This window comes from Cryptomeria japonica, chromosome 4, assembly GCF_030272615.1.
Source record: "Cryptomeria japonica chromosome 4, Sugi_1.0, whole genome shotgun sequence".
Classification (NCBI taxonomy): domain Eukaryota; kingdom Viridiplantae; phylum Streptophyta; class Pinopsida; order Cupressales; family Cupressaceae; genus Cryptomeria; species Cryptomeria japonica.
The window spans coordinates 657572629-657599737 of record NC_081408.1 but is presented as its reverse complement, the minus strand read 5'-3'; the positions used below and the strand labels follow the sequence as shown (position 1 = coordinate 657599737).

General features: G+C 38.0%; 1 protein-coding gene across 1 annotated transcript in view; it reads right to left on the bottom strand.

The window, feature by feature from the left end:
- Positions 1-3064: 3064 nt before the first annotated feature.
- Positions 3065-27109, bottom strand: part of LOC131061799 (cold-regulated 413 plasma membrane protein 2) — a 40607-nt gene continuing 16562 nt past the window's right edge. Inside the window, exon 4 of the mRNA XM_057995643.2 lies at positions 3065-3546. Coding sequence (XP_057851626.1) covers positions 3299-3546 — 248 coding nt within the window. The 3' untranslated portion in view covers positions 3065-3298. The remainder of the gene's footprint in view (positions 3547-27109) is intronic.

Sequence of the window (27109 nt, the reverse complement as noted above, 5' to 3'; positions counted from 1 at the left end):
ATAAATTTTCATTAACCTCGTCTTCACTAATATGGCCGCCTCAACCCCTGCTCACATTGGTGTCTCCTCGACTACGACCACCACTATGGCTCCTGCTGCTTCTGCAATTCGGGCCTGTTCCACAAATGCATCGCTGCAAAGCATTTGAGCCATTCCCACTTTCATTGCATACGATGACGATTTCTTGGAGTCACTTCTACCATTGTCGAGCAGAGCCACCATACTACCACTTATGTGCTCCACAGAATTATCCAAAGGCCCATCATCATCTTCGATCTTTTTGCCTTCGACATCTGCCTTGTCCTTACTATCATCCATTGAAGAAGAATACCTGAGTCTATTGCTGTCCTCATCATCATGGGAGTGCCTCTTCATTTTTGCCAAGGCCATGCCATCTGTAGAGCTCTTTGAAGCCACAATTACTCCCAGGCTCCCTTGCTCTGCTACCTCACTCCAATCTCCATCCTCCTCACCCCAGGAGGCAAAATCAACCTCAAATTCAACTTGGGTTTTCGATGGCATACTCTTTTCCTCTCGCAATCTTCTGAGTTCCTCCTCTTTAACGACGACTTCTTTTCCAGCATCTTTTTGACCAGAAATTCAAGCATCTATACAGGGACCATCATCAATTCCAACCGAGGCATCACGGTGTTCAACCTTCACCACACGAATGCCAACAATTTCTTGGTCATTAACAATTTGACCAATAAGCACCAAAGCTGCCTCAAGAGAGGAGTAAGTAAGAATTCCAACATCCTTCTCTTTAGCTGAATTCTCCTTTTCAACTGAATTCTCCTCTTTGCCCGAATTCTCCTCTTTCATCCAGCCATCCCACCAATGTACACGACGCTTGAAGCACGGAGAAACATGGAACGTAAAACTATCATACAACTTCTAAATTTTACCTCCTTCTTCCTCCATCTTTGCTCAAGCCAACCTAGGCTCTGATACCAATTGTTAGCTAAAAACAAGCAGAGAAAACATAATGGAATGAAGCTAAAACAGACATAAGCACATAACAATGCATAACACAATAGTTTAACGTGGCTACATCCACTGAAAGCAGGGAAATATTATATATTAACCATTATTAAATACATAGTATATGCCCAGCTATTTATACAAGCATTCAGCTATCAACCAAGAGTCAAGTGAAAGTGAAGAGTCATATGACCATTGGGCTTCACATTCCTAACAGCCGATTGGAGGAATTGCTACATAGAAGTCAGTTTGCAGTCAAAAGAAAAGCCGATGCAAATTAGGTGAAGGAAAGAGATCTAAAGAAAGAGTGGCAATTTGCAAAGAACTGTGAGGTCAACGCCATTTGAAGATTTATGTGGATTGAATGAGAATTGAGGCAGTAATCATGTTTTGCACAAATTTTTTTTTAATATACCGTTGTTGAGTAAAGATTTTACTTTCTGATATTTCTTTCAAACAGTAACAACAAGTGTATATAAAAAAATAGCAAATTTGGTTGATTTGCCAAGGAAGGTTAATTATTTGCAAAAGTAATTTGCGGCATTTATTTTTTGAGATGGCAAATCTGGTGGGGGCATTGGGGCTACTGACTCCTATTTAATGGGGTAAATTTTGTTTATTGAAGTACTCAGATGTAAACTTTGTTAAAATCCGTAGGGTATGAAGAATCTGAAGATATTAATGCATTGAATAATTAACAAAAGTCAAAATGAATCTATTAATGAATTTCTAACAAAAGTTTAAGAAGTTTGTCTATCTATAAAAATTGATGAGTTAACTGGCATTCTATTAACAGCAGAAGAACGAATGAAAAGTAGCAAAGAACCTTTAGAACAATCATTTGCATCTAAGGCAAACATAAGAGCTAAAAAACATATATTTTCTATGGGTTATCACAAATCCGAATATGGCAATGATTCCAAATATGAGCATAGAGGTGAGTCTAGTCACAACTACAGAAGCATGGGCTATAATCATGGAAGAGGTTCTAGTTTTCAAGGAAGAAGTAACAATTACAGAGGTAGAAGTAGCGATACTGATAGAGACATGTTCACTGTTTTCATTGTAACAAATTTGGCCATTATGAATCTGAATGTTAGCATAAGTAATCTGCTCAGAGTAGTGTAGAAGATACACAAAATCTGTTTTTCTTGTTTAAATACAAGTTCTTGTCAAGTTCTAATGACAAGACTTTATGGTATATTGATTTTGGTTTCTCCTCACATATGACTTTTCATGAAAATCTATTTATTAATTTGAATGAAAAACATTATAGTATACTATTGTGTTGGGAGACAATAAATCACATGGGACTAAGAAAAGAAACCAGTGAAGTAGCAAATGAGAATTGTAAAATTAAGCACTTTTCTGATAGGAATGAATGTATAATTAAAGATAAGCCACAAAGCTATGCAGTGGTTGCACCTGCACAAATGACAGGTACTTTTTCTTAAGAAAAAAAACATATGGTTGAACGATTGCAAGAAAACTTGTGAACAATGTTTGTTTGGAAAATAATATAACGATTGCAAGAAAACTTGTGAACAATGATTGTTTGTAAAATAATATAGAGATACTTTTCTGATTGATTTGTCTAAAAGGGCACGAGAACCCCTTGAAGTTATTCATACTGATTTATGTGGTCCTATAGCAACTCCCACACCAAATAAATTCAAGTATTTTCTCAATTGTCTCTAGACTCTACTATGTGAGAGTTCAAGATGGAACTAAGAATTTATAGTGGCTAAAACTTATACCAAACATAGGAAACTAAAATCAAATTCCAATGATATAGAAATAAACAGAAAAGTTCTAAACTATTATTTTCTATTTGTGCTACGAGACGGGTGCTTTTGATATGCACTTACATACTCCTTTTTCAGAAGCAAGATCCAAGACGAAAGAAGTGCGTATCACCGATCACAAAGTTGCATAGAAAAACTCTAGTTGGTTACACTACTACGAACATCTAAATTGCTTACCTCTTACGAAGTGCACTCACCTTATATTCAATCATAGCAAGCATAATGTTCATATAATATCTCAGTTATGCTTAGGTATCAGAGAAGTAAGACACTATGAATAGCATAAGAAAGTATCATTGAATGTCAAGCTTAGCAATGTCCACGTGCTACGTACAATACACCTTTCTTTAGTAATTAATAATGAGAATACACCAATGTGGTTCTGGGACGTCATAACTACATGCGAACAGATGAATTATTTAAATATTCATAGTTTCAGTTTTCACAAGCAATCCGAAATTATCAAACTTGATGGCAGCAGAAATCAAATGATAGTCCAGACAGCTCAAACTCTAAATCAATTTTATTAACTCCCATAAAGGCGAGACAAATAACAAAATTATGCCGATGGTGTTAAAGAAGCCTCGTTTTTCTGCAAAAGAATTTCTGAAGCCTCCACGGCTCCTGATGTGCTCTTGAAGAAGATAAGCGCCAATAAGGAGACTCGCAATAACACCGACAAATCCATTTCTAAAATTTGCAATTAAGTCTGGTGTTACAACCAATAGAAGAATCAGTGATCCTGGCATCTCCAACCATTCTGCAAAACAGGTAATGAATATGTATCAAACTCTCAAAAAAGAAAGAGGAATCATCTCAAGTAATGGAACAGAGAAATAGTTGAAAACAAAACAGATGCAAATCTGACTAAAGATCAATTGCTACAATTGTAACGCTAAATTCTATAGCAGGTCCAAACTTTTTTTTAAAAAACATTAATCTCTTTACATTAAGTACATAACGTTTATTTATAGAAAAAGACGTCAACAACAGAAGTTCTCAATAATGTGGATTGAACAGGACAAAAGCTCAACTCTAAAAAGATAGAGAAGTTACTGTAGTTTTTTTTAGTTTTTTTGAATGACTGGTTTATTTAGTGTGAGTATAAGTTTACTAGAATAAAAAATAATAAGAAATGCAGATTGAAGAAATGAAAGTAAAAATTGTAGGAAAGGATGAAATTAAATTTCATACACGAAAAGTTAGGATACGATTAACAGTTTAATGTAAAAAGAACTGATTGAAAGTAATAATTTAAGAGGAAACCAACTACAGTAAAAGAATGGAAACCTAAAGATGAGGAGGCCAAATTTATAATTGGTTTAGATATAACAGAAACAGAATTATATCTGCTATACTTCGAAAAATAAACCCAAAAAATTTGGGAGTGAACTAAACATAGTATTTTTATCAAAAGCACAAAATGCAAAATTCAATCTAAAAAGCAGTTTGCAATCTAGATGAAAAATGATATCACAATTATAAGGTGTATACAAAAAATAAGTTCAATGTTAGAAGAAGGGTGAAGGTTGAGAAATAGGATGCCAGATAGTGTTGCTGATCAATTGAAATTCCGAAATACAATAAAATTGTTTGTATATGAAGTCAGTTGCCATCACAAAGGTTAGAGAACATTAAATCAATACTCTTTTTTCGAACGGAGAAACATTTGGGTGCTAGTTAGAGTGGTAAGATGAAATATCCTACCTGTCAAGAGGAACGTAAAAGCAACGATGCAAACAACAGTTATTTTCAACCTTTATATTTTCCATGGGAAGGAGACGATTAGTAAAGGTAAGACGAAGGGCTGAATCAACATTTATGTGGAAGATGTCCCACAAGGATGGCTGATGAGAGTGAAAATCATGAAATGCATTTTGATAGTCACAAGTCAGCATGATGGTTGTCTAGGTGAGCAAGTTCTTATCTCAACAATGGCAATTGATTTGTAATTCGTCAAACAGCTTGTAGAAACTAAGGATCACTAAATTTTACTAGCTACTCTTGATATAACTATTAAAACCATTTTCCTAGAAGTGAGATGATTGTGCAAACAAAAAAAACAACATCCAAATGAGCAAACACACATATAATACTCACTAAACCCTAGAAGACCCCAAATGAAGGAAAAACTAATTGGTAGCAACCAAATGACTTGTCTATCTGAATGAATTAGATTACAAAAAAGTTATGAGAGGGGTTACAAAAATTCAACTGCTCTATGCTCACTGTAAGTTTCTTCTTGTACAAAATTGAGTTCCCCTATATCAAAATGCACACAACTGAATTCTCAACCTCCAAACCTCCTCAAAATCCTCTTCACAACCCTAGGTAATGTCTTGGAAGTCTTGATAAACCCTGAAGAACTTGTTGATCAGAGCGGGGTGGATAACAGGAAATAAGGGAGGGATGATATAGCTCTTCATAGCCTGGTACCATTCCCTATCTCTTCCTTCCCGTGCACTAGATGCCTCTGTGTGATCTAGAATACCCAAAATCATGATCGATTGCTTCCCAAAGTCAAACACATTCATTGTAACAAGATGGAATTGTTTCCTCTTCACACCCCTAAGTAATGCCTTCGAAGTCTTTCTCATGCACTAGAAGCCTCTGTGTGATCTAGAATACCCAAGATCATGATTGCTTGCTTCCCAAAGTCAAAACACATTCCTTGTAACAAGACGGAATTTTTGCTTTCCCTGTTCTAATGGTTACTTAATTGGTGAGGCAATTACAACACCATCGCAACAGCTATGCTTTCATTGTGGTGGTTATAGGATAACTAATTTGGCAAGCACCACCTCTCCATAACCAACATTTTTTACTGCAGCAAGACAAAAGGTGCTTGGACAATTTCAAACTTCTAAAAACGTTAACTTATAGTTATCGACAACTTCTAAAATCCTTATGGCTCATACCTCCTTTCATAAAGAGGATTTTGGTCCTGCAAAAGCTCAATGAGCCACTAATTAATGAAATAATTCCCCCACTTTCACCTTGGAGTAGCGTTGCACTTGTTTATGTCCTTTGATTCCCACTCACCAAGACTAATGGAATCTCCTTCTAGTATCTCTTTATTCTCAATTGCAGCACCACATCCTCTAAGAGAATCATCTACTTGTCATTGACCAAGTTATTTAATGAGGCCCGAGGGTAGTACCGAATCATCTACTTCATCCAACATGGAGAGCTCATATAACTATTAGGTATTCACAACTGACCACTGACCCATAGGGGATCCATTGTGAGTCTAAAAACAAGTTTTTAATGACATAAAACCCTAAATATTTTTTGCATATTTATATGAATCCCAAATGATAATGCAATTTCACCTCATTTCCAGCCCATATGCAAAAAATTAAGGCTTCTAGAAGATGGAGAACTATGGTATTTTTCAAAATCTCTATTGAAAGACGTGATTTCGTCATGACTATTTTTGGCATCTTGTGACTTCTAGATTCAATTCTCTTCATTTTAAGGTTATTTTCAAAATCACTGCTCTATTGAAAGACGTAAATTCATCATGACTGATTTTGGCATCTTGTGACATTCTAGATTCGAGTTCTCTTCATTTTTCTGTCTTTCCAACTTCTAGGAAGACTCCTATGGCTTGTAAAACAATAAATATATATTGTCGAGGTTAAATCTTGGATGCATTTTCAGTTCCCAATAGTTATGCAGGTAAAATCTCCTCCTCAAGATGGGTGAGACTGCCCATTATCGAAAACCAAAACTGAGAGCCAAAACTGAGAACTACTCTTAGATAGTACGTCATACAAGCTTGTGATTTGGGGTTTTGTGGGTATTTTTGCAAAAAAAAATTAATAAATATAGAATACAGTCAAAATGGAAAATTCAACTTGTAGATTCAATAAATTTGATTGATCTCACAATGATTAGATAATATCTAAAAATGTGTAAGAACTTATATATTGATATGTCGATTGTAAGGGAAGATTCAAAAAATACGATTGCATCAAACATAAGAAATAGACAACCACAAATGTGAGATGAGATCCAAAGCTCTAATATATATTTCTTATTTTCAGTATAAGAAGTTGCAAATACGTTCTCTTCCCTTCCAAACTTACAAAATTTCACCAAAATCTCCAATATATAGCCTTCATTTTGTAACTATTTGAGTAGTTACAAGGAAATAAACTAATATTTCAAAATATCCCAACAACAAAACAATACTTTAAAATAATATGCTTCATATGTTTAGGCATATATTTAAATAGTACTTGCCAGCTTAAAGTTAAAATTCAAAAGACTAGCAATTAATGTCTAGACTCTATGCAACTAAATCTTTGCTCAAACCGGGTTCTTCCCATAGTGTGTTGGTTAAGTGGTAGTGATGTTGTTGTGACCACCAAGGTTCAAACCCCCACTAGGCCATTGTGGTCGTAGGCTTGTGCCTTTGGTGATCCAATGTGCTCGTGGGTTTGAGCCTCAGCATTGTTAAATGGGGATGAGGTCCCCCGTTTGTGAGCTCACTAGTTCATAGCTCTAGGTCAAAAGCATTTCACATGGTGTTAGAGGGCATGTCGTGCCAATGCCAGTGTCACCAGTCACATTAAAAACTTTGCTCAAGCCACCTTCTTCAACATTGATAGCATCTTCCTTTGTTTTCTTATCAGCTCATCCTTAGTAATCATCAAATGCATTCAAAGCTTCCTTGATTGCCTCTAGGCCTAGACCGTCAACGTAGAGAGGAAAACTTACAAGTAATATAAGCATTTTTCCTTATGTGCTTTTATACATTTCTTATCAAAAAATGAATTCAAACTCCATGAGTATGAATCTTATCTTTATTAATTTGTGCCCAGAAGAATCAAAATCGAATGGTTGGGTTAATCCATGCTTAATGACTTCAGCAATATGATCCTTGAGAGTAGAGTTGACTGTTTGATCTTTCTTATAAAAATTCCCCGAGTCTTGTCAATGAGGCCATGAACAAACAATCATCAAATTAACAAAAGAAAAATGACTATCTTCTAATTGCTTTATCCTAGCTTCAAGTAAATCAGTTCTTAATTGTGTAGTTTCCAACCAATTCAATAACAAAGGTTTGCCATCTATATTGAAGATGCCTTCAAATACAAGCACTTCGAAATCAACATTTATCATTTCCTTGACTTGGGGAAGATTGGCTTTATGAACTTCCAATTCTCCCTCGATTTTGGCTAACCATGCCTTCCATTGTTTGGTTGAATCTCATATACACCTCATCTCCTCAATAATAGAAGCATCTTCTTGAGAAATTGAAGTAGGAAAAATGGTACCTAAGAGGATTGAAGGAGCCTAGCTAAGTGCATAACATAAGAAGTTAATTGATCAACTTGCTCCTTCAACAGTTGCTTGCTCTTATAATCCTTATCCATCCTTGACACAATAGAGGTAGTCATTCTCTGCATGTTTTCAATCTTAGATTGCCTTGTTTATTTACCCAAGTTAACTTTTGAAATCTGATAATTAGATGGCTGCAAATTATTTTCATCCTTACTACATGTGGTGACGTATTCACACATCGGCCCATTGCAAATGGGGACCCCTATTTTCTGCTTTCTAGGGTTTACTTTTTAGATCTTTTAGGTTCTTGTCTATTGATCTTTTGCATTTGAAGGGTCGCCAAGGGGCTCATTAGGGTCGCAGGCTCTGCTTGAGTCAGGTGGATCTCCTCAAGAGGTCAGGTCAATTGAGTGATTAGGAGTAATTTAGATCATTCCTAGGGTGTTTTTTGTGTACTATCTGGTTGCACTTCAAGTTGCTAAATCAAACCTTGGTTGAATGCATAATGTCCTCCTAGGTCCCATCCCTTACATCAAGGGCAGAGCGAATTCGCCTTGAGAAGTCTGGAATGTCATCCTGATCCTGAAATTTGACTAAGTCTGGAATGTCATCCTGATCCTAAAATTTGACTAAGTCTGGAAAATTGAAGAATCCTCCAAAAACTAGATTTTGCATTATAACTCCTGGAGGTCCAAAACCACTCTCAAACATCCTGACAGTATATATGGAATATAACTTAAAGTATAAGTGACATACTTAAATGTCATATTCCATATATGAATCCTGACCAGAGAAACGAGACTCGCCCGAAATCGCCCAAACTCGGCGAGTCCGAGTCCGAGTCAGGCCAAACGAGTCCCAGGGGCTCGGACTCGGACTCAGCTGAGTCTGGAGAGTAAACTCGCCAGACTCGCTGAGTTGGCGATTTTGGCCCAAAATCGCCAAACTCGGCGAGTCCCGAGCCCTGGACTCGGCCGGCGTTGGCACAACTAAAAAGTCAAAAAAAAAAATAGTTTGGAAAGTTTTTTTAAATCCGTTTTTTAATGTTAATTGTCTTCTAGCCCTAAAAGTGACTTTCATTTCATTCACTTGCAAAAAAAGGAAGAGTAAAGTGAGTTGGGAAGAAAAACAAGGGTGCATAGAAGAAAAACCAGCAAGGAGGAAGCTCAAGCTTTCTTCAATTTTTCACATTGGAGCTGCATTGTGTTTCGATTTGGTGCATCAAGAGTTGGATAGGAAGAGTTTGCAGCTCATTTCAAGCTTGTTGTAAGAGGTAAGATTGTTTTTTTAAACATTATTTTGTTTCTTATATGCAAAAATTCCATTTTCTATTCATTTATTTTGAAAGTTTTACATTTTCTTGTATGCAAGATCTTTTGTATGTTTGTAATTTGTATGTAGCATGTAGTATGTAGTTGTACTATGTAGGGTTTTATGTAGGGTTTGTAAATTTTATTTTTTTTAAATTGTAGGGTTTGACAAACCCTACAATTTTTTTTAAAAAAAATTTACAAACCCTACTTTAGTTTTTTTGAATGTATGTATTAATTTTATTTTGTATTTGTAATGTGTTATTGCAGCAAACTTCACTTTATTATTTGCCTCAACTTCAACTTTCACAATACTATCCTAAAATGTCTACTTCAGCTTCTAGACCCCCCATGAGAAAGGACCCTGCTTGGAAATATCATGAGGATTTTCCAGGGCAAGGAAAGGGGCAAACAAAATGTATGTTTTGCAAAACAATATTCCATGGAGGTATATATAGGCTGAAATACCATATTGCTGGTGTGCGTGGACATGATGCCGAACCATGCCTAAAAGCAGTCTCTGAGGCCATACGTGATTGTTATGTAATGGTTGAGGAGATTGAAAGAAAAAAGAAACAAAAGGAGGATCGAGCGGCCATTGGGAGAGAGACAGTTTTAGGAAGAGGGACACAGTTAGGTTGTGTTGGAGGCCCTTCTTCCTTACCTCCATATCGTCCCACTCAGTGTGCTACTGCTGGTGCTTCCGTTTCTACTTCTGCTTCTATAAGTGGCAGTGCCACCGCCACTTCTCATGCTCCTACCACTAGTAGTTGTAGTGGGAATGTTACCATTGGACCTAGGATTCGTAAATCTAGGTTGGATTCCTTCTTTGTGCCTCGCACTATTCCTGGGTCCCAACCGTCGCTTGAGGGCATGGGTTGGAACAAGGAGGTCCATGATGCTGCTAAAATGGCAATTGGCAGGTTTTGGAGCTACAGCTGTATTCCATTCTTTGTAGCCAGGTGAATGTTTTACTAACTTTTATGTTTGATAACTTTGATTGTTTTAATTTTTATACTTAACTTATCTCATTGAATTTTTATACTTAACTTATCTCATTGAGTTTCTTTGCGACAGGTCTCCTTATTGGCAACAAATGGTTGATGCCATTACCATATACGGGGCGGGGTTCAAAGCCCCTAGTGAGGGTGATTTGAGGGGACCCATTTTGTCTCAAATGGTGGATGATGTGAAAAAGGATTTAGATGAACAACGCCACATATGGAGCACTAAAGGTTGCACCATCATGACTGATGGTTGGACGGATAGGAGAAATAGAACTCTCCTTAATTTTCTTGTTTCTTCCGCAGGTGATTGATTAATTTTAGTTTCATATAGTCTTTAATTTTTTATTTTTTATCTAATGGTTTATTGAATGATCATTGACCTAGCTTTATTTTTTTATTTCAGGGGGCACCGTTTTCATCAAGTCCATTGATGCCTCCGCCCATTGCAAGAATGCCACCTACCTATGTGAGCAGATAGAGGAGGTGATTGAAGATGTGGGTGAGGAGAACGTGGTACAGGTGGTGACCGACAATGCAGCAAATTATGTTGCTGCGGGTAAACTTTTGATTACAAACTAATTTTGTTTGCAAATTAATTACTATCTTGTAGTTTGTACCTCCATTAATTAAAATTTACAATGCAACAAATTATGTTGCTGCAGGTAGACTATTGATGGAGAGGCACCCATCTATAGTTTGGACTCCATGTGCTGCTCATTGCATTGACCTCATGTTGGAGGATATTGGAAAAATCCCATGGGTCAAGACATGTGTAGAAAGGGCAAGAAATGTCTGCAAATTTGTATATAATCATTCATGGGTGTTGGCTCTTATGAGACAATACACAGAGCAAAAGGAGTTGCATCGTCCAGGAATCACAAGATTTGCCACAAACTTCCTCACATTGCAGTCCATGCTTAGGTCTAAGCCTGCCTTGAGACGTATGATTGTTGGTGAGGAGTGGTCTTCCTCATCCTATGCTACCACCCCTGCAGGGATAGAGATGACAGACTGCATTTTTGATGAGCAAGGCTTTTGGGTCCCTTGTGATGAGATAGTGAAGGTAATTTTTTTATAAATTCTACAATTTAGCTTCATGTTTTATAACTTATATGTATTCTCTTATTTGCTCATTTTTCTAAATTACACAATATTTTCAATTTTGCAATTTGTTAAGCCCTTGGTGGTTTTGTTGCGAGTTGCGGATGGAGATAAGCCCGCAATGGGCTATATATATGAGGGCATGGATAGGGCGAAGGAGGCCATCAGATTCGTCTATGGAGCAGATGAGAGCAAGTATGGTCCCATTTGGGAGATCATTGATAGGAGATGGCATCATCAGCTACATAGGCACATCCATGCGGCAGCCTATTATCTGAATCCGGCATTCCGTTTTATCCCTTCTTTCAAGGCTGATGCGGAGGTCCTTAATGGGCTATATGCAATCATGGAGAAGATGGGACCTGTTGGTACTTCTCAGATAGACCTTTTTCGAGAGCTACAGATGTTCTCAGATGCACAAGGGGAGACCTTCTCTCGTCCTGTCGCCAAAGACGGTAGGACAACTATGATGCCAGGTAAAAATAAATTGTTAGGCTTAATTTTAGTTCTATTCAATACTATATTGTAACTTGTTAAATGAGTTCATGAGTGAGACTGATTTTATTTATTTTTCTCATTTCAAACTCAAATCATTGGTGGAACTTTTTTGGCCCAGAGACACCAAATGTTCAGAAGTTGGCCATTCGTATCTTGAGCCAACCATGCAGCGCATCAGGTTGTGAGCGCAATTGGAGTATGTTTGAGCACATACACTCCAAGAGGCGCAAGAGATTATCTGTGGAGAAGATGAATGATCTCGTCTTTGTTCACTACAACCTCCGCCTGAGAATGAGAAAGAATGCAACAGTTGACATGTCTCCTATCATTCTAGATGAGGTTGATCTTGAAGCAAAGTGGGCCAATGAGAATCAGACAACTCCTGGGACTCCTACAGCTGTATTTAGTGATGATGACATTGATTGGATCGACCAGGTAGATATAGAGGCTGAGGCTGTAGCCATGGCAGAGGAGGAGCAGAGAGCACGAGCAGAGACAGGAAATACTGAGACTCAGAGTGACACACCTGTTCCTGATGTTGGTGAGCATGACACAGCCGTTCCTGATGTTGGTGAGCATGGCATGGTGTCACGGGGAGCGACTATGGCTGCTGAATCATCCAGGACCTACTTTAAACACCTTCGCAGGGGGCCAGGGAGAGAGGGTGCACGGCCCTCTCAGCCATAGGCTTGTACACTTGTAGTTGTAATTAGTATTTACTATTTACCTTTGGTATTTGTATGAAACATTTGATGATGATCATATGATGACATGGATTTTTTATTCCATGAGTTTTGTAATATTGTATACATTTGACAATATTTATATATCTATGTTTCTTATTTTCTTCAGCTACAATTTGCGTTTATGCTTATGTGATTGATGTATACTTGTGTATGTAATCAAATGAGCCGAGTTTAATGATGTTTTGTGTCTTTAAGGTGTATTCAATAAAGGGTGTCTGAAACAAGTTTTAAATCTTTAAAAATCTCTAAATTTCTTGAGTTTTTCACTTTCCCGAGTCCAGCCGAGTCTGGAGCCGAGTCTGACGCCGAGTCTCGAGTCCGAGTCCGAGTCGGCCTTGCCGAGTCCAAGCCAAGTCCGAGTCTCGTTTCTTTGATCCTGACGGAGAGGCTAAAATGTCAAATTTCGCTTCCGACCCTTCCAAAGGGTCAGGGGCGAAATTTCACAAAAGACCTAAATTCTTCACCTAAATCATTGAATGGTTGAGCAAATTTGCAAGGATATGGAAGGAAATGGATCTAGGATCAAGTCTAAGACAAATTCAAGTCAATTTGAAGGTGAATTGAGCCTAGAATAGGAATTTTGCTCCTGACCCTTCCAAAGGGTCCAGAGCGAATTCCTCTATAAGACACTCTACATTGCCCAAAGCTTTGAACTAATCCATGTCCCATGTATTATTGAAGGCAATTCACTTGTTTGAATGAAGAAATGTGGGAAATGGAGTCAGAAATCAACCCAAAATGCAAATTTCGCTCCTGACCCTTCCAAAGGGTCCAGAGCGAAATTCATATAAGACCCTATTTCTTCACAAAATCTTGAACTAGATGCCAACTTGAGGAGCAAATTCACTTGATCATGATGGAAGGAGGCCTAATAAATTATATTCAAGCCAAGGAAGGGAGGAAAAAGGTGAGAAATAAGCCCAAGTAAGAATTTCGCTCCTGACCCTTCCAAAGGGTCCAAAGCGAAATTCACATAACCTTCATTTTCTTCCTTATCATGGCCAAGTTTTGGACTTCTAAAGCATGGTTGGAGTGACCTTGAGGTGTTCTAGCCTTTGAAAGAAGGTTTGAGGTGATGAAATGGTGAAAATCAACCTAGAATGGAAATTTCGCTCCTGACCCTTCCAAAGGGTCCAAAGCGAAATTCTCCATAAACCTCATTTTCTTCCTTGTTTAGACCAACATTTTAGTTCCTTGGACGTATTTGGAAGTGGATTAACATGTCTTTTCCCTTTGAAGTGATGGAATGTAAAGAAGTGAAGGATTTTAGCCTAAAACTAGAATTTCTCCCCTGACCCTTCCAAAGGGTCCAGAGCGAAATTCCCAAAATCTACCCTTTTCTCTCAATTTTGTGTCAAGCCAAGTATGGATCAAGGGTGAATTAAGATTGATGATGTCCTTAAACATGGCTTTGAGTTGCGTTTGATCACCAAATGTGAAGGAATTGAGCCAAAACTAGAATTTCGCTCCTGACCCTTCCAAAGGGTCCAGAGCGAAATTATTGAGAGCACCTATTTTCCCCTTGGAGAAAGTCAAATCCTTGGTTTTAATGGCGTGGATGGGAGTGGATTGATGTGTCCTTGCCTTTTGAGGTGGATTGAAGTTAAAAAATGAAGAAATGAGCTCAGGATCATGGATTTCGCTCCTGACCCTTCCAAAGGGTCCAGAGCGAAATTCCTAAAACCTATTCTCTTCCAACTTTTGTGTCAAGACAAACCTTGATCAGGGTGAAATGAGCTTGGAGATACCCCTAGGCATGCCTTTGAAGGGCTTGTGGCCACCAGTGATGAAGATTTTGAGCTAAAACTAGAATTTCGCTAAATCCTAAATAGGTCCCGTCCCTGGCCATGGTTTTGAGCGAATTTCCCCTATCAAGCCATTTTGAGGGTCAAACAAGTGTTGCATACATGGGAGAAGGATCCAAAGATGAGAGGCCAGGTATAGAAAGTGAAAAGGATGGATCTAGGTGAAGGAAAACAAGCAAATCAAGAATTTAACTCCTGACCCTTCCAAAGGGTCCAGAGCGAAATTCCCAAAATCAACTAGTTTACCCAAGATTGAGATTAAGAGATGGATTCCTAGGCCTTGGTGGAGAGAAGGCTAGCATGTGCTTGTCTTGGAAGGCATTTTGGAGTAGAGAAATGATAGAATTTGTCCTAGAATGTGAATTTCGCTCTTGACCCTTCCAAAGGGTCCAGAGCGAAATTCTTAAATCCTCTATTTTGCTCCAATTTTACATCAAACCTAGTGTTGATTGAGATTATAGGCATCCTTAGACATGCATTTGAGCAAGTTGTGGTCACCAAATGAGAAGAATTTGAGCCAAGAATGCAAATTTCGCTCCTGACCCTTCCAAAGGGTCCAGAGCGAAATTCCTTATAGGTCCTATCCTTGGCCAAGGTCCAAAACGAAATCCTTTGAAACTCCTTTTTTTCACCTTGCTTGAGCTAGGCAAAGGGCTAGTTGTGAGATTATAATTGGAAGAGGTTTGAAGGATAGGCCTAAGATTATGAAATGATGAAATGAGGTCTAAATTGAGCAAAATAGCAAATTTCGCTCCTGACCCTTCCAAAGGGTCCAGAATGAAATTCTTATAGGGCCTATCCTTGGGGAACTTGGGGAGGATCTTGAGCAAATTTCACTCTAATGCCTTCTGTCAAAGATATGAAAGGAAATACTATGTTAGAATGAATTTATTATGTGTACTTAATCATCTTTTGGTTTGTTTTGCAGGTGGAAGAAAATCAGGTCAGGACAAGGACGACCTATTCTAAGCCCGTCACCATCAAGGACGTCCCAGATGCATAAAGGAGGACTCAAGGTCTTTTGAAGCGTTGGAAGACTTCCAAGTGTTCGAGGCGTTGCAAGCTAGCCTCAAGACCTCATTCTACCACATGAAGAAACCACATGATGACAGAGAAGAATGACACTTCAAGGCGAGGTATGCTACCAGAGAAAGAACACTTGACAATGAGGAAGCCTCATCAAGCATATGGGAGTCAAGGAGGTACATCATTCATCGCGTCAAAAGACAGAAAAGAGGTCAACCAAGACACAGACCGCAGACAAGGTGGCATCCCAATCATTTTTCCTCCAGTCGGATTGGTCCACCTCAGCATGTCCAAGTTCAATGTACCTAATTTATCGGGGAAGGCACTAACTTCGGTGTACCTACCCCTGCTTCCTATTGGTCCTCACTCCTTGAATGTAATTTTCTCATTGGCTAAGGAAGTTTGTTATAACAAACCCTAATTAGGGTTTCTATCCTTTAATCCTAGCCATTGATTCTAAGTCAATCAGAGCCGTCAATTTGTAAAGGGCTCTCTATATAAAGCCTTGGCTCCTCATTTGTAAGGGTTAATAGTCAGAGAATAGTTAGGAGTTAGCAAAAGAGAGATAGTCAATAATTAGTATCTCAATAGTAGATAGCATTTTAGAGTAGAGTAGAAAGAGAAGGCAAAGATTGTTGCCAAGAGATTGTTGCAAAAGACATGTAAACTTCATTGAAGGAATGGTGAATTCTATCTGTCGATTCTACAATTTGCATGGTCTCTATACTTCTCAAATTTAATTTCATGTTATTAGATGAATGGAAAAAATTTGTATGATCAATGGTGAAATTTGTATATCCATACTACTAGCAGTTTGTTGATTGCAAACTTGCCTTGCGTAGTCAACTAGAATCATTCAGCTTAAGCTTAACTTCAATTATCGCTTCTTCATTGATATGCATCAACCTGACGGTGTCTATGCTTGTAGCGGTGATATGAACAACATAAAGCTTTCCTTAGAAGATCACACTAACCTTGTGGAGATGATCCTAGCATGTCAAAGCAAGACTTAGTTAAAGTTTCATCAAAGGTCATCCATTGCTCCTACATTCTTAGTGTTAGAATTAGATCCTTCTCCAACCCTCATCCTTTTCCCTTTTTTAAAAATCAAGGATCGGTAAAGACCCACGTTCCAGGGATATCCAAAGCAAATCAGAAGCTCAGGTCATCGAATGTAAGTCCCCTTGTGATTCCAGGAAAATCACATCATAGCGCAAGAGCTTATCCACACGTAGAGAACCTACAATCAGAACCTTGGAGCTACTCCGATTGATCCTTCTGCGAGATCTTCAGCATTCGGGGAAGCTTTATTCAAGATAGGATAAGGTACCTTTAGGTATTTTATTCTGTGTTTGGTCGTGTACAAAAGACACATCAACACTACAATAGGAGTGGCAACCTTTGCGATCCTTGAACCTTGTGCATTTGTCATGTCTCCTTCTCAAACAGGAGTCCAATGAAGACCCTTACGCTATTATTCCATTTCTCATAGGTTAATGGGGTGATGCTATAATGTCTCTTTTTTTCGGCCTCGGTGAGCAGAAAGGAGATAATTTAATTAATTAAATAAAGTTGTCTTAAATTGATATTTTTAGGCAACTTATGTTTATTTAATTATTAAGATGAATATTTTATTAAACTGACTTTAGCTAGGGACCAAAAATAAAACAATTGGGAGGGAAAAGAATTATGAATTATTATATAAAAGTGACTTTTAAATATATTTTTCTGGAAAATTCTAGGGGAGATAATAAAAAGAGGGTGAAGGGATTCATTGGGGCATTTTGTGTATTTAATATTTTCTTGAAACCCCAATTGTGGAGTTGAGTAGTTTCCTACTGCCGCAGGACGAAAACCCTCAAGCAAAGATTGGTTTCAGTGGTAAAATATTCCTCCCTTGCCAGTAAGTCGTGATTCACTCAAGGTCACGATTTGTGCAAAAAACAGAGAGTTTCATTGTCAGCTGCAAGTTTTAGGCATCCAGATACAAACGTATTCAGATTTGTAGGCAAAGAATAATAAATTTGTCTTTTTGATATTGGTGGAGGTAACTCAGAAAAATTCCAAGTGCAGTGTGTGTTATGAATGAAAAAGTGAAATATTACATTATTATTTTCTACATGGTTGCAAAGAAGAAGACGCCACTAAACTCGAGTTGTCGTACCAAGCAAAAAGGAGTCAGACCATGTTTTGGAAGAGTTGGAGGTTGACATGAACCATTGAAAATTCAAACTCAGTCAAAGTTTGGCACGATCCCTTCTTAATGTAGTCACAGCTCTCCCGTGTACAGTCCTACCAATATTTGGTTGCTATTATATTATTTATGGCTATTGTACCATCTACCAGACTGTCGTACAGCTCTTCGGAAAGGAAAGAAGATAATAAGGATTGCCAGTGATTTGTAGGTTAGTGAATTTTGGCCCATAATATTGAAATTCATTTGCTGTGTATAACTTTTGGGCATTTCAATTCTGTAACAGCAGTACCAGCAATATATAAAAAATTCTCTATGATCAAATAAGTTATTGTTCTGACCATTTCACACATCGCCCCATTAGAATGGGGACCCCCTCTTTTTGCTTTAGGTTTTGCTTTCTCTTTGCTTGTTTTTCTCTCTGCTTTCTAGGTTTTTTGAGTGAGTGAGTGATTTGCCTAGGCTGGCTAGATTAGGGCTAATCCTTGGAAGCTCGTTTTAGGGTTTCTTTCAAGCTAAGTCTAGTCTTGTTTTGGGAGGTTGTTAGTCTTCTCCCTGGAACCTCAAGTTTGCCATAGTGAAGCATGCCTTTCAGGAAAGTCAAGTTGGTTAGATCAGGGGACAGGGTGAATAGGTCTCATGTCAGGTTAGGTCTAGTTTAAAGGTTTTCCTGTCGGAGTCATGTTTGTTTCCCAGTCTGAGTCAGTTGAGCAGAGTCAGTAATCAAAGGAAGGTCGAAATGGTGAATGATAAACGAATGCCCCTGATGATGACTGGAGGCGTTTTAGAAGGGTATGACCAAAATTGTTGACTTTTGAGACATGATGGAGAAAGTAGTCATCTTTTGCATTAAAAGAGAGTTTTAAGCTTTGATGTGATGAAAGCCAATCAAGGACGAGATTTTCGCTCCTGACCCTTCCAAAGGGTCCAGAGCGAAATCTCTCCTTCTTGCCTTCTCTTGGCCCTGAAAACCTAGTTAAACCCTGCCTGGACCCAGTTGAGTGATAGATTTGTCCTGATTGTGAAGCAAGGAAGTTAGTTTGATCAAGTTTGATGGAAAATGAAGTGAACCAAGGTAAGATCTGGCCTGAGATGTCAATTTCGCTCCTGACCCTCCCAAAGGGTCCAGAGCGAAATTTTGAAAAGCTCTCATTTTTGCCTAGTGAAAAGCAGGATTTTGATGGGGATGTGTGAAGGAAGGTCTTTGTTTACCTCTAAAGGAGATTTGGAGTTCAAAATGTCCAGAATCAAGCCTAAAATAGGATTTTCGCTCCTGACCCTTCCAAAGGGTCCAGAGCGAATTTCATCCTAAACCCTATTTCTTGCCTTGGATAGACTTGCAACCTTGTTCCCAGCTTGGAAAATGATCTAACTTTGCCTTGTGAGGTGGTTTGAAACTTGAAAACTGAGCAATTTGGCCTGGAATGGAGATTTCGCTCCTAACCCTTCCAGAGGGTCCAGAGCGAAAATCTTATTAGAGCTTATTTCTTTCTAACTTTGGCCAACTTTTGATGTGCAGGGTATCTTGGAGGGAGGATTGGACATTATTGTTACCTTTGAAGATTTGGAAAGCATGAGTAAATGAAGAATTTTGGACAAGAAGGGTAATTTCGCTCCTGACCCTTTCAAAGGGTCCAAAGCGAAATTTCAAAAAGCTCTCATTGTGCAGTGAAGAAGGTCAAGTTTCTGGCATGGATAAGAGAGGAGTAGTGTCTTCTTCCCTTGAGAGGTGAATTCAACTTGAAAGGATGGTGGAATAAGCCTAAATTAAGAAATTCGCCCCTGACCCTTCCAAAGGGTCCAGAGTGAAAAATCTCTATAAGAGATATTTCTTGCCTTGTTTGGTCAAATTGAGGTGTCAAAGGCATGATGAAAGGAAGAATGAGCATGTTGAAACCCTTGGGCATGTTTAGAAGTCATGAAAATGAAGGATTCTGGCCAGGAAAGGCAATTTCGCTCCTGACCCTTCCAAAGGGTCCAGAGCGAAATTCCTTATAAACCTATTTTTTTAGCCTTTCTTGGACATGAAACCTTGTTCCTAGGACAATAAATATGAAATCCCACCTAGCCAAGAAGTTTCAAGGTAAAAAAATGAAGATTTTTGGTCAAGATTGAGAATTTCGCTCCTAACCCTTCCAAAGGGTCCAGAGCGAATTTTCTCAAAGCTTCTTTTGACTATCAAGTTTTGCTAGGACAAGTGTGGGATAAGGTAAAACCAAGAAGGAATTGCCCCTGGGAGTGACTTGAAGTGCTAAGAAATCATTGAAAAGTGAAGGAGTTAAACCAAATAGTGAATTTCGCTCCTGACCCTTCCAAAGGGTCCAGAGCGAAATTCCTAATAACACCTATTTTCCTTGCAAGGTCAAGACAACTTTTTGGTTTTTATGGCTTGAATGGGTGTGAGGAAGTGTGTTTTTGCCTTTTGAAGATGTTTGAGGTTGAAAAGAGGAAGCAATTGAGCCTAGAACATGATTTTCGCTCCTGACCCTTCCAAAGGGTCCAGAGCGAAAATCCTAAAAACTATCCTTTATTCCAAATTTTGGACAAAACTAAGCTTGGACAAGGGTGTGAGAAGAGAATTTGGATTGCCTTAGAGTGGAATTGGGTTGCTAAAATGCCAGTTTTGAAGCCAAGAGAGAAATTTGCTCCTGACCCTTCCAAAGGGTCCAGAGCGAAATTTCCAAATTCTCCTTTTTCCTTGCAAATTTAAGACAAGGTTTTGCTTTTCATGACTTGGATGGAAGTGAGGCATGATGTTCTATGCCTTGGAAGTGATTTGAAGATGAAAGGATTGGAAAATTGCCCTAAAACCTAATTTTCGCTCCTGACCCTTCAAAGGGTCCAGAGCGAAAATCCTAAAACCAACATGTTCCTTTCAAGTTTATGCCAAGACAAGACTAGACCAAGGTAGAAATTGTCCTTGAGACCACCTTTGAGTGGATGTTTGTTTCAAAAAAATGATGATTCTAGGTCAGAGAAGGATTTTCGCTCCTGACCCTTCCAAAGGGTCCAGGGCGAAAATCTCAAAATCCCCTATTTTGCCTTGCAAGAACAAACCAAGCTTGGGTGGAGTGAATGAAGAAGACCATTGCCTAGCCTTGAGGGGTGGATTGAAGTCAGAATGATGGAGGAGTAAACCTAAGCAAGGAAAATCGCTCCTGACCCTTCCAAAGGGTCCAGGGCGAAAAACATCAAAGACACCTTTTCCTCCAAAATTCAAGTGAAACTAGGACTGGACTACAGTAAAAGAAGCCATTTGGAATGCCTTGAAGAAATTTAGACCTTCAAAAAATGAGAATTTTGAGCTCAGGAGAGAATTTCGCTCCTGACCCTTCCAAAGGGTCCAGAGCGAAATTCCCAAAAGAACAATATTTCCTTCAAAAAATTGATAAGCCAACTTAGTGATTGAGATGAATAGACCCTGGAGATTGCCTTGGAGGAGGTTAATGATCAAACTAAGGTGAATTTTGACCTAAAAAGTAAAAATCGCTCCTGACCCTTCCAAAGGGTCCAGGGCGAAATTCACATTTTCACCTAAATTACTCATGTGAAATACCAAAATTTGAAATGCAAGACTTTGATTAGGTCAAAACAAACATGAGCTCGCCTTCCGAGAGATTTTGGAGTGAAGGGAATAAGGTATTCAGGACCTAATTGGAAAAATCGCTCCTGATCCTTCCAAAGGGTCCAGGGCGAAATTATCAAAAGGCCTATTATTCAATTTTGTTAAGGGTGAGTCGAGGACAAATTGCAAGATTGTGAAGACAAAGACATGGAAACTTGCAAATATAGGTTGTGAAAGTTTCAATTTATGAAATGAACAAGCTTTGAAGTGGTTTAGACCTTCATCATCTTGGATATTTCAATGCCCAAGGGAGAAAAGGAAACTTCATTAAGCCTCAATCAAACCTCAATATTCCTCAATTTTCACTAAATTTGCCAAAATTAAGACATTTGGGGAAGCTAGATCAAATTCGCATGAATTAATGCCTTTACCATTTAATTAATTAATTTTTAAGCCTTAATATAAATATAAAATCCACCTTGGAAGCCTTGAAATTAATTTTAAAATTTTAAAAATGAAGGGGAGCACTCAAAATCCATGTCTTTGCTTTTATAAGCAAGTCGGCCTCCTTCTAAAGGGGATTTTATTTGTTTTATTGCTAAAAACCTAGGTCGGCCTCATGGTTAATTAGGGTGAGCGCCCTATATAAGAGAGGAGTATTGTAGCATTTTCAAATCATTCATTCATTCCTTCTTATGCGAATTTCAAGAGCAGATTGGAGGAGCGAATTATATCAAATTGGAGGCAAATTTCTTACTAAATTGGAGGCTAATTTCCAAAATTTGCTAAGTGGTTGGAGGCTAGTGGAAGGCGAAGTTCTTTTGAAGGTTAATTGAGGCATAATTCATCCAATGGGAGACCAAAATCCAATCCTTATCCAGCAAAATATGATCTTCTTTCTTCATTTTTTTCAAGGTTGATAGTTAAGCATTCAAAGAAAAGGTATGAAGAATCAAATTTTTGAAGTTCTCATTCAAGACTTATTTAGATTTCATAGCAATCTTTTAAAATTCAAGTCTTGTAAAATCTGATTTCAAGCTCATAATCAATTTGAAAGTTTATAATTCTTGGATTTATCATGTCATTTTCAAATTGATGTCTAAATTATTCCCTTGAAAGGTCTTAGATCCTATGCTTTAAGATATTATACTCAAAGACTAACTTTAATCTTTTGTGTAGGCATCAAATGATGACCCCCAAAGCCGGATGATCAACTATTTGGCAGACTTTCATCAAAGAAGATCAAGCCAAGACAAGGACGATCTCCTTCAGTCCAGCATCATTAAGGACGATCTCCTCCAATCCAGTTTCATTAAGGACAACCTTCTCCATCTATCTTCCAGTCCAGCATTTGAAGGAAAGCATCACCAAATTGAGCATCAACCAAGTGTTAGACAAGGTGGCATTTCAGTCATCACTCCTCCAATCGGGTTGGTCCACCTCAACATGTTCAGATACAATGTACCTGACTCATTAAAGATGGCACAAACTTTGATGTACCTACCCTAGCTATCCATTGGTCAAATATTCCAGAGAAGACGTGCTTTGTAAGTCTAGAAAGCTATGTCACCACAACACTAGAAAAATCAATTACTTTCTAGCATCTCTATCAATAATCTGTGTAGTTCTCTGCTAGATTCAATAATTGAACTTAAGCCTAAGGCTTGCCACCAAAAAGTATTACATTATTTCCAATGTCCAGCTTGCCATCAACAAGCATTTTTTATAATAATAAATCTGACCTCTTACACCATATGCTCTCACCTTGCCCACATCAGGATCTTAGTGATCAATATATGTTAAGGTTGCATGCATTGTCCACTTTAAATTAGCAAAAAATAGAAAAATTTGCATTTGAGACATTACAGTGGCATTAGAGCTGGTGATCTTGCCAAATTGTTCAAAAAGCTAACCATTTGAAGTAGAGGATCAAACCACATTTGTCTCATTGACAAAGAGTTCAGATACTATCAAAGAGAAAGGAAAGCTTAATCTCTTGAACCGTTGAATACAGAGACAGATTTCATTTGCAAAGTTTGTGGCAAACAATATTGATATGGCAAATGTAGAAGGAAAACTCCTAATGAAAGAGAAAGGACCAATTTATAGCTCAGCACCATCATACAAGGTCAACAATAGTTAACAAATCTGTTGACTCATATGATGCATACATTTCAAAACATGAATACTTCTAGAGCTAATTAGAATCAAAATGGTGAAGCAACTACAAATAACAATAATAACCACATTAGAATAGTGATTGTTTCTACAAACAAACCTCTCCAACTCAAGTTGTTGACAAAATAAATAGGACCTAAGGGAGGAAATCAAAATACTCAGAATAATGGAGACAAGTCAGTGGATTACCTACATGAGTACCAGTCTTTCCATGCAGCCATGTCTCTACAAGATTTTTGCAGCTTCAAAAATTACAGATCAGCCAAGGAGGGAAAGAAACACAAACTATAATAGTCAAGATTTGCAGCAACGGTTGGGTAAATTGTCAATACCCACCTTTGATGGTTCAATGGTAAAGGAGAATGGAAACATGAGGATGTGCATAGACTATAAAGCATTGAACAAAAAGACCATCAAGAACACATACTTGGCTCCTAGGATCAATGAGCTTATTGATGAGTTACATGGAGAAGCTTATTGATGAGCTTATTTAATAGTTAAGGAATAGAGTAGAAATGCTGCAGAAATTGTTGTAATAGCAGCTAGAATCAATATAATGGACATTGATTTTGGTGTTTATCATCTTGGTTTTAGTCTGTTTTCCTTCAGTAGATTAAATGAATCCTTTTGGTGTGCAGGTATTTGATGGATTCAGGCTCATACCATTGAGGATATATTGATTCTGTATCCTTGTGGATGGTTAGCCTGAGCCCTTTAAAATTGTGTTTAGTTCAATTGCAGATGTCCGTCTAAGTTGCGCTAGAATTGGGTGCTTAGCCATGCACCTGCAGTCTGAAAATCTTCTAAGTCCCCTTGAAGATTGCACCGTTCTTGCGAGGTTGTGAGTTATTCTGGCCGAGCAGGGATTGGTTATGTTGAATCCATCTACCCACACACCAGTCTTGTTAATTTTAGGTCTCCTATCCCTTCTCTTTTGCTTTTATTTCGCAGTCTGAGAATCGCATCACACCAACTTGTTGCAAAACGTAAGTCCCCTTGTGCTCCCAGCAAAACACATCAATCACTGAGCTATCCCACAGTCATGAACTGACATCTAGAACCTTGAGGTTGTCCCCTTTGATCAATTAAAAACAGCATTAGAGCTTCCTTATACAGGAGAGGATACGATACTCATCGAGAACATTCTATTCTGCGTTGGCCGGATAGAATCGTAGCAACGCAATTTTAGACACGTCAACACTATTGTCAAACCATCATTGCCTTTGGAGATTGTTTGTCTTGATTTGTCATATTCATTGATTGAGATATCCCCTAATTTTGTTGTGGCATACTTCAGCATGGAGGCACCTAATCAATTTTCACAGACGCATCACGAGGCTTCTTCCCTCATCTCTCTTATTGTAGTTGGAGTTTCTTCTACATCCACCATCGGACTTGTATCTTCCAAAGGGGAGACATGTTTGTAGGTATTGGATTCTCTTTTATATTCAAACATTCTTCATTGGCATAGACGATACTTCATATGGCAGGGATATATAGTCTCACTCTCTCTTTTATAAGGGGGGTATCTATTGTATGTTTGTGATGGATGTAATCTTTAGGGGGTTATGTTGAGTCCTCCATTCATCACTTCTTTCATCACTTGTACATGATTGTTTTCTTAAATTCTCTCTTTTGAAGAGGATATTTTTGAATTTTCCCATGTGGTTTTCCTTCTTTACTCCATTTGTGAGAGATCTTTTGTAAATTGGTACCTAACATGGCTTGGTCCCCGGGACCCATCCATGCATCTTTGTATTCTTGCATTTGTCTACTTCTCCCTAAGTTGCACTTAAAGAGAGATGTTGGTATGAACAGAGTGTTTTAGCTAACTAGTTCACCTAGTAGATTCTACATACACATGTTCACATGTTAAGTTTACTCAAGGTTCTAGGAATCTTTCTAAAAGTCTTAGTTGTCATGTGACCTTATCTTATCTTATCATTTACTTTTTGTTGTCTCATGTCATAGGATTAAGACACTTGTCACAATCTTGTCTAATCCTATCTCTCACCTTGCCTATATAAGCAAGGCCTCTTGTACATTTTGTATTAATCAGAGGGTATTGATTCATTATTGACCATTATACAGGTTGCATCTATAATCAAGCAATCTATTTTATTGCCATACTCTCTTGTGGAAGGTTATTTTTGTTTTGCAGGTGATCCTGGGGTGTGTGAGCTCACTATCAGCTCCTACAACAAGCAATCACCCTTTTGAGAGACGGTTTGGCTAGGAACAATATGGAAACATATGCATTCTTTCTGGCTCATTAGGACAACCCTCTCACACCAGCACAGAGAAAAATTGCAAGAAATACTCTTCGGATTGAGGTCACTCATCTATCAGGGAGCCTATAAGCAATAGTGTATAAGTGATGATTAGCAATTTGACAAAATAAATAAATAATTTATATTAAAAAAATAATAAGACAATAAATACTAATAGCTCCAATTATAAATGCATTTTAATATCTTATTGAAAATTTATTAAATATATTTTGTGGATTTATTACATATATTATATAGACAAATTCAAATTTATATAGGCAAATTTAATCATGAATTCTTGTCTTCAACTTTTTTCCTTGCTGAGAATTTGATCTGAAACTTATCTTTACCAAACATGAACATGAACTTTGTGACAACTGTACTGGATGTCCATAATCAGTAGGGCGATCTGTTTGAAATCTGCAGGTGCCAAGGTCACTCCAGAAATCAGATCTGTGTGCTGACCACTCGAGTGAGTCATATTAGGTTAGTTATTTCTGTCAAGAAATAAATAAAATATTCATGCTGTTAGCATTTTCTGGGTTGATTTCTGTATACTTTTAGTTGGAACATCTGACACCACGCACATTTGCTTCAAGATCTGTGGGCACAGGTACTGGTAAGAAGACAGAGATGCCAATCAAATTATGGTATGTGAGTATATGATTAAAAAATGGTTGTATCATATATAAATGTAGCCGCCAAAAAAGGTGAGTACAGGGGCAGGATGTGGTCCATGTTCCTAAGATAGAATTTCCTTGTAACTAAAGACTTCCTTGCTACTACCAGATAATGCTGAATAATACTAATTCTAAAGCTCTTAACTCTATTTAATTCTAAATTCTCAGAGGATCATGATAAGAATGGGGCATATGTTGCAGAGGATTTGTGATACAGATTAGTAAAAAAGGGCCATACCTTACCTATGTCTTTCATTTCACTAGGTGATAGTAACAAAAGATCTCTGCCATGTTCAAAATCAGGTCTAACAATATTACTGGTTACGTTGCATAGATATTATACTCAAAGGAGTCAACCTCAGTAGTACCTAAAAACAGCAGGCAAAGTTAAAGCACATTGGAACAAGCTTGAGGACTGAAAAAATAATAAGGCAAAGAAAAATGAAATAACACTCTAAACTTTATAAAAACACCTGGGATCAGTTTGGAACCAGCTTTCCATTTATTGCACTATTTCAAATGTTTTCAGCAGCTTTCCTGGCAATGTGCAGGCTTAATATTATGCAGTTTTCATGGTAGCACCATTATCTAGTGTGGAAATGCTACATCAACCCAGTACTCCTCATATTCTGGTCTATTTAAAACTGTATC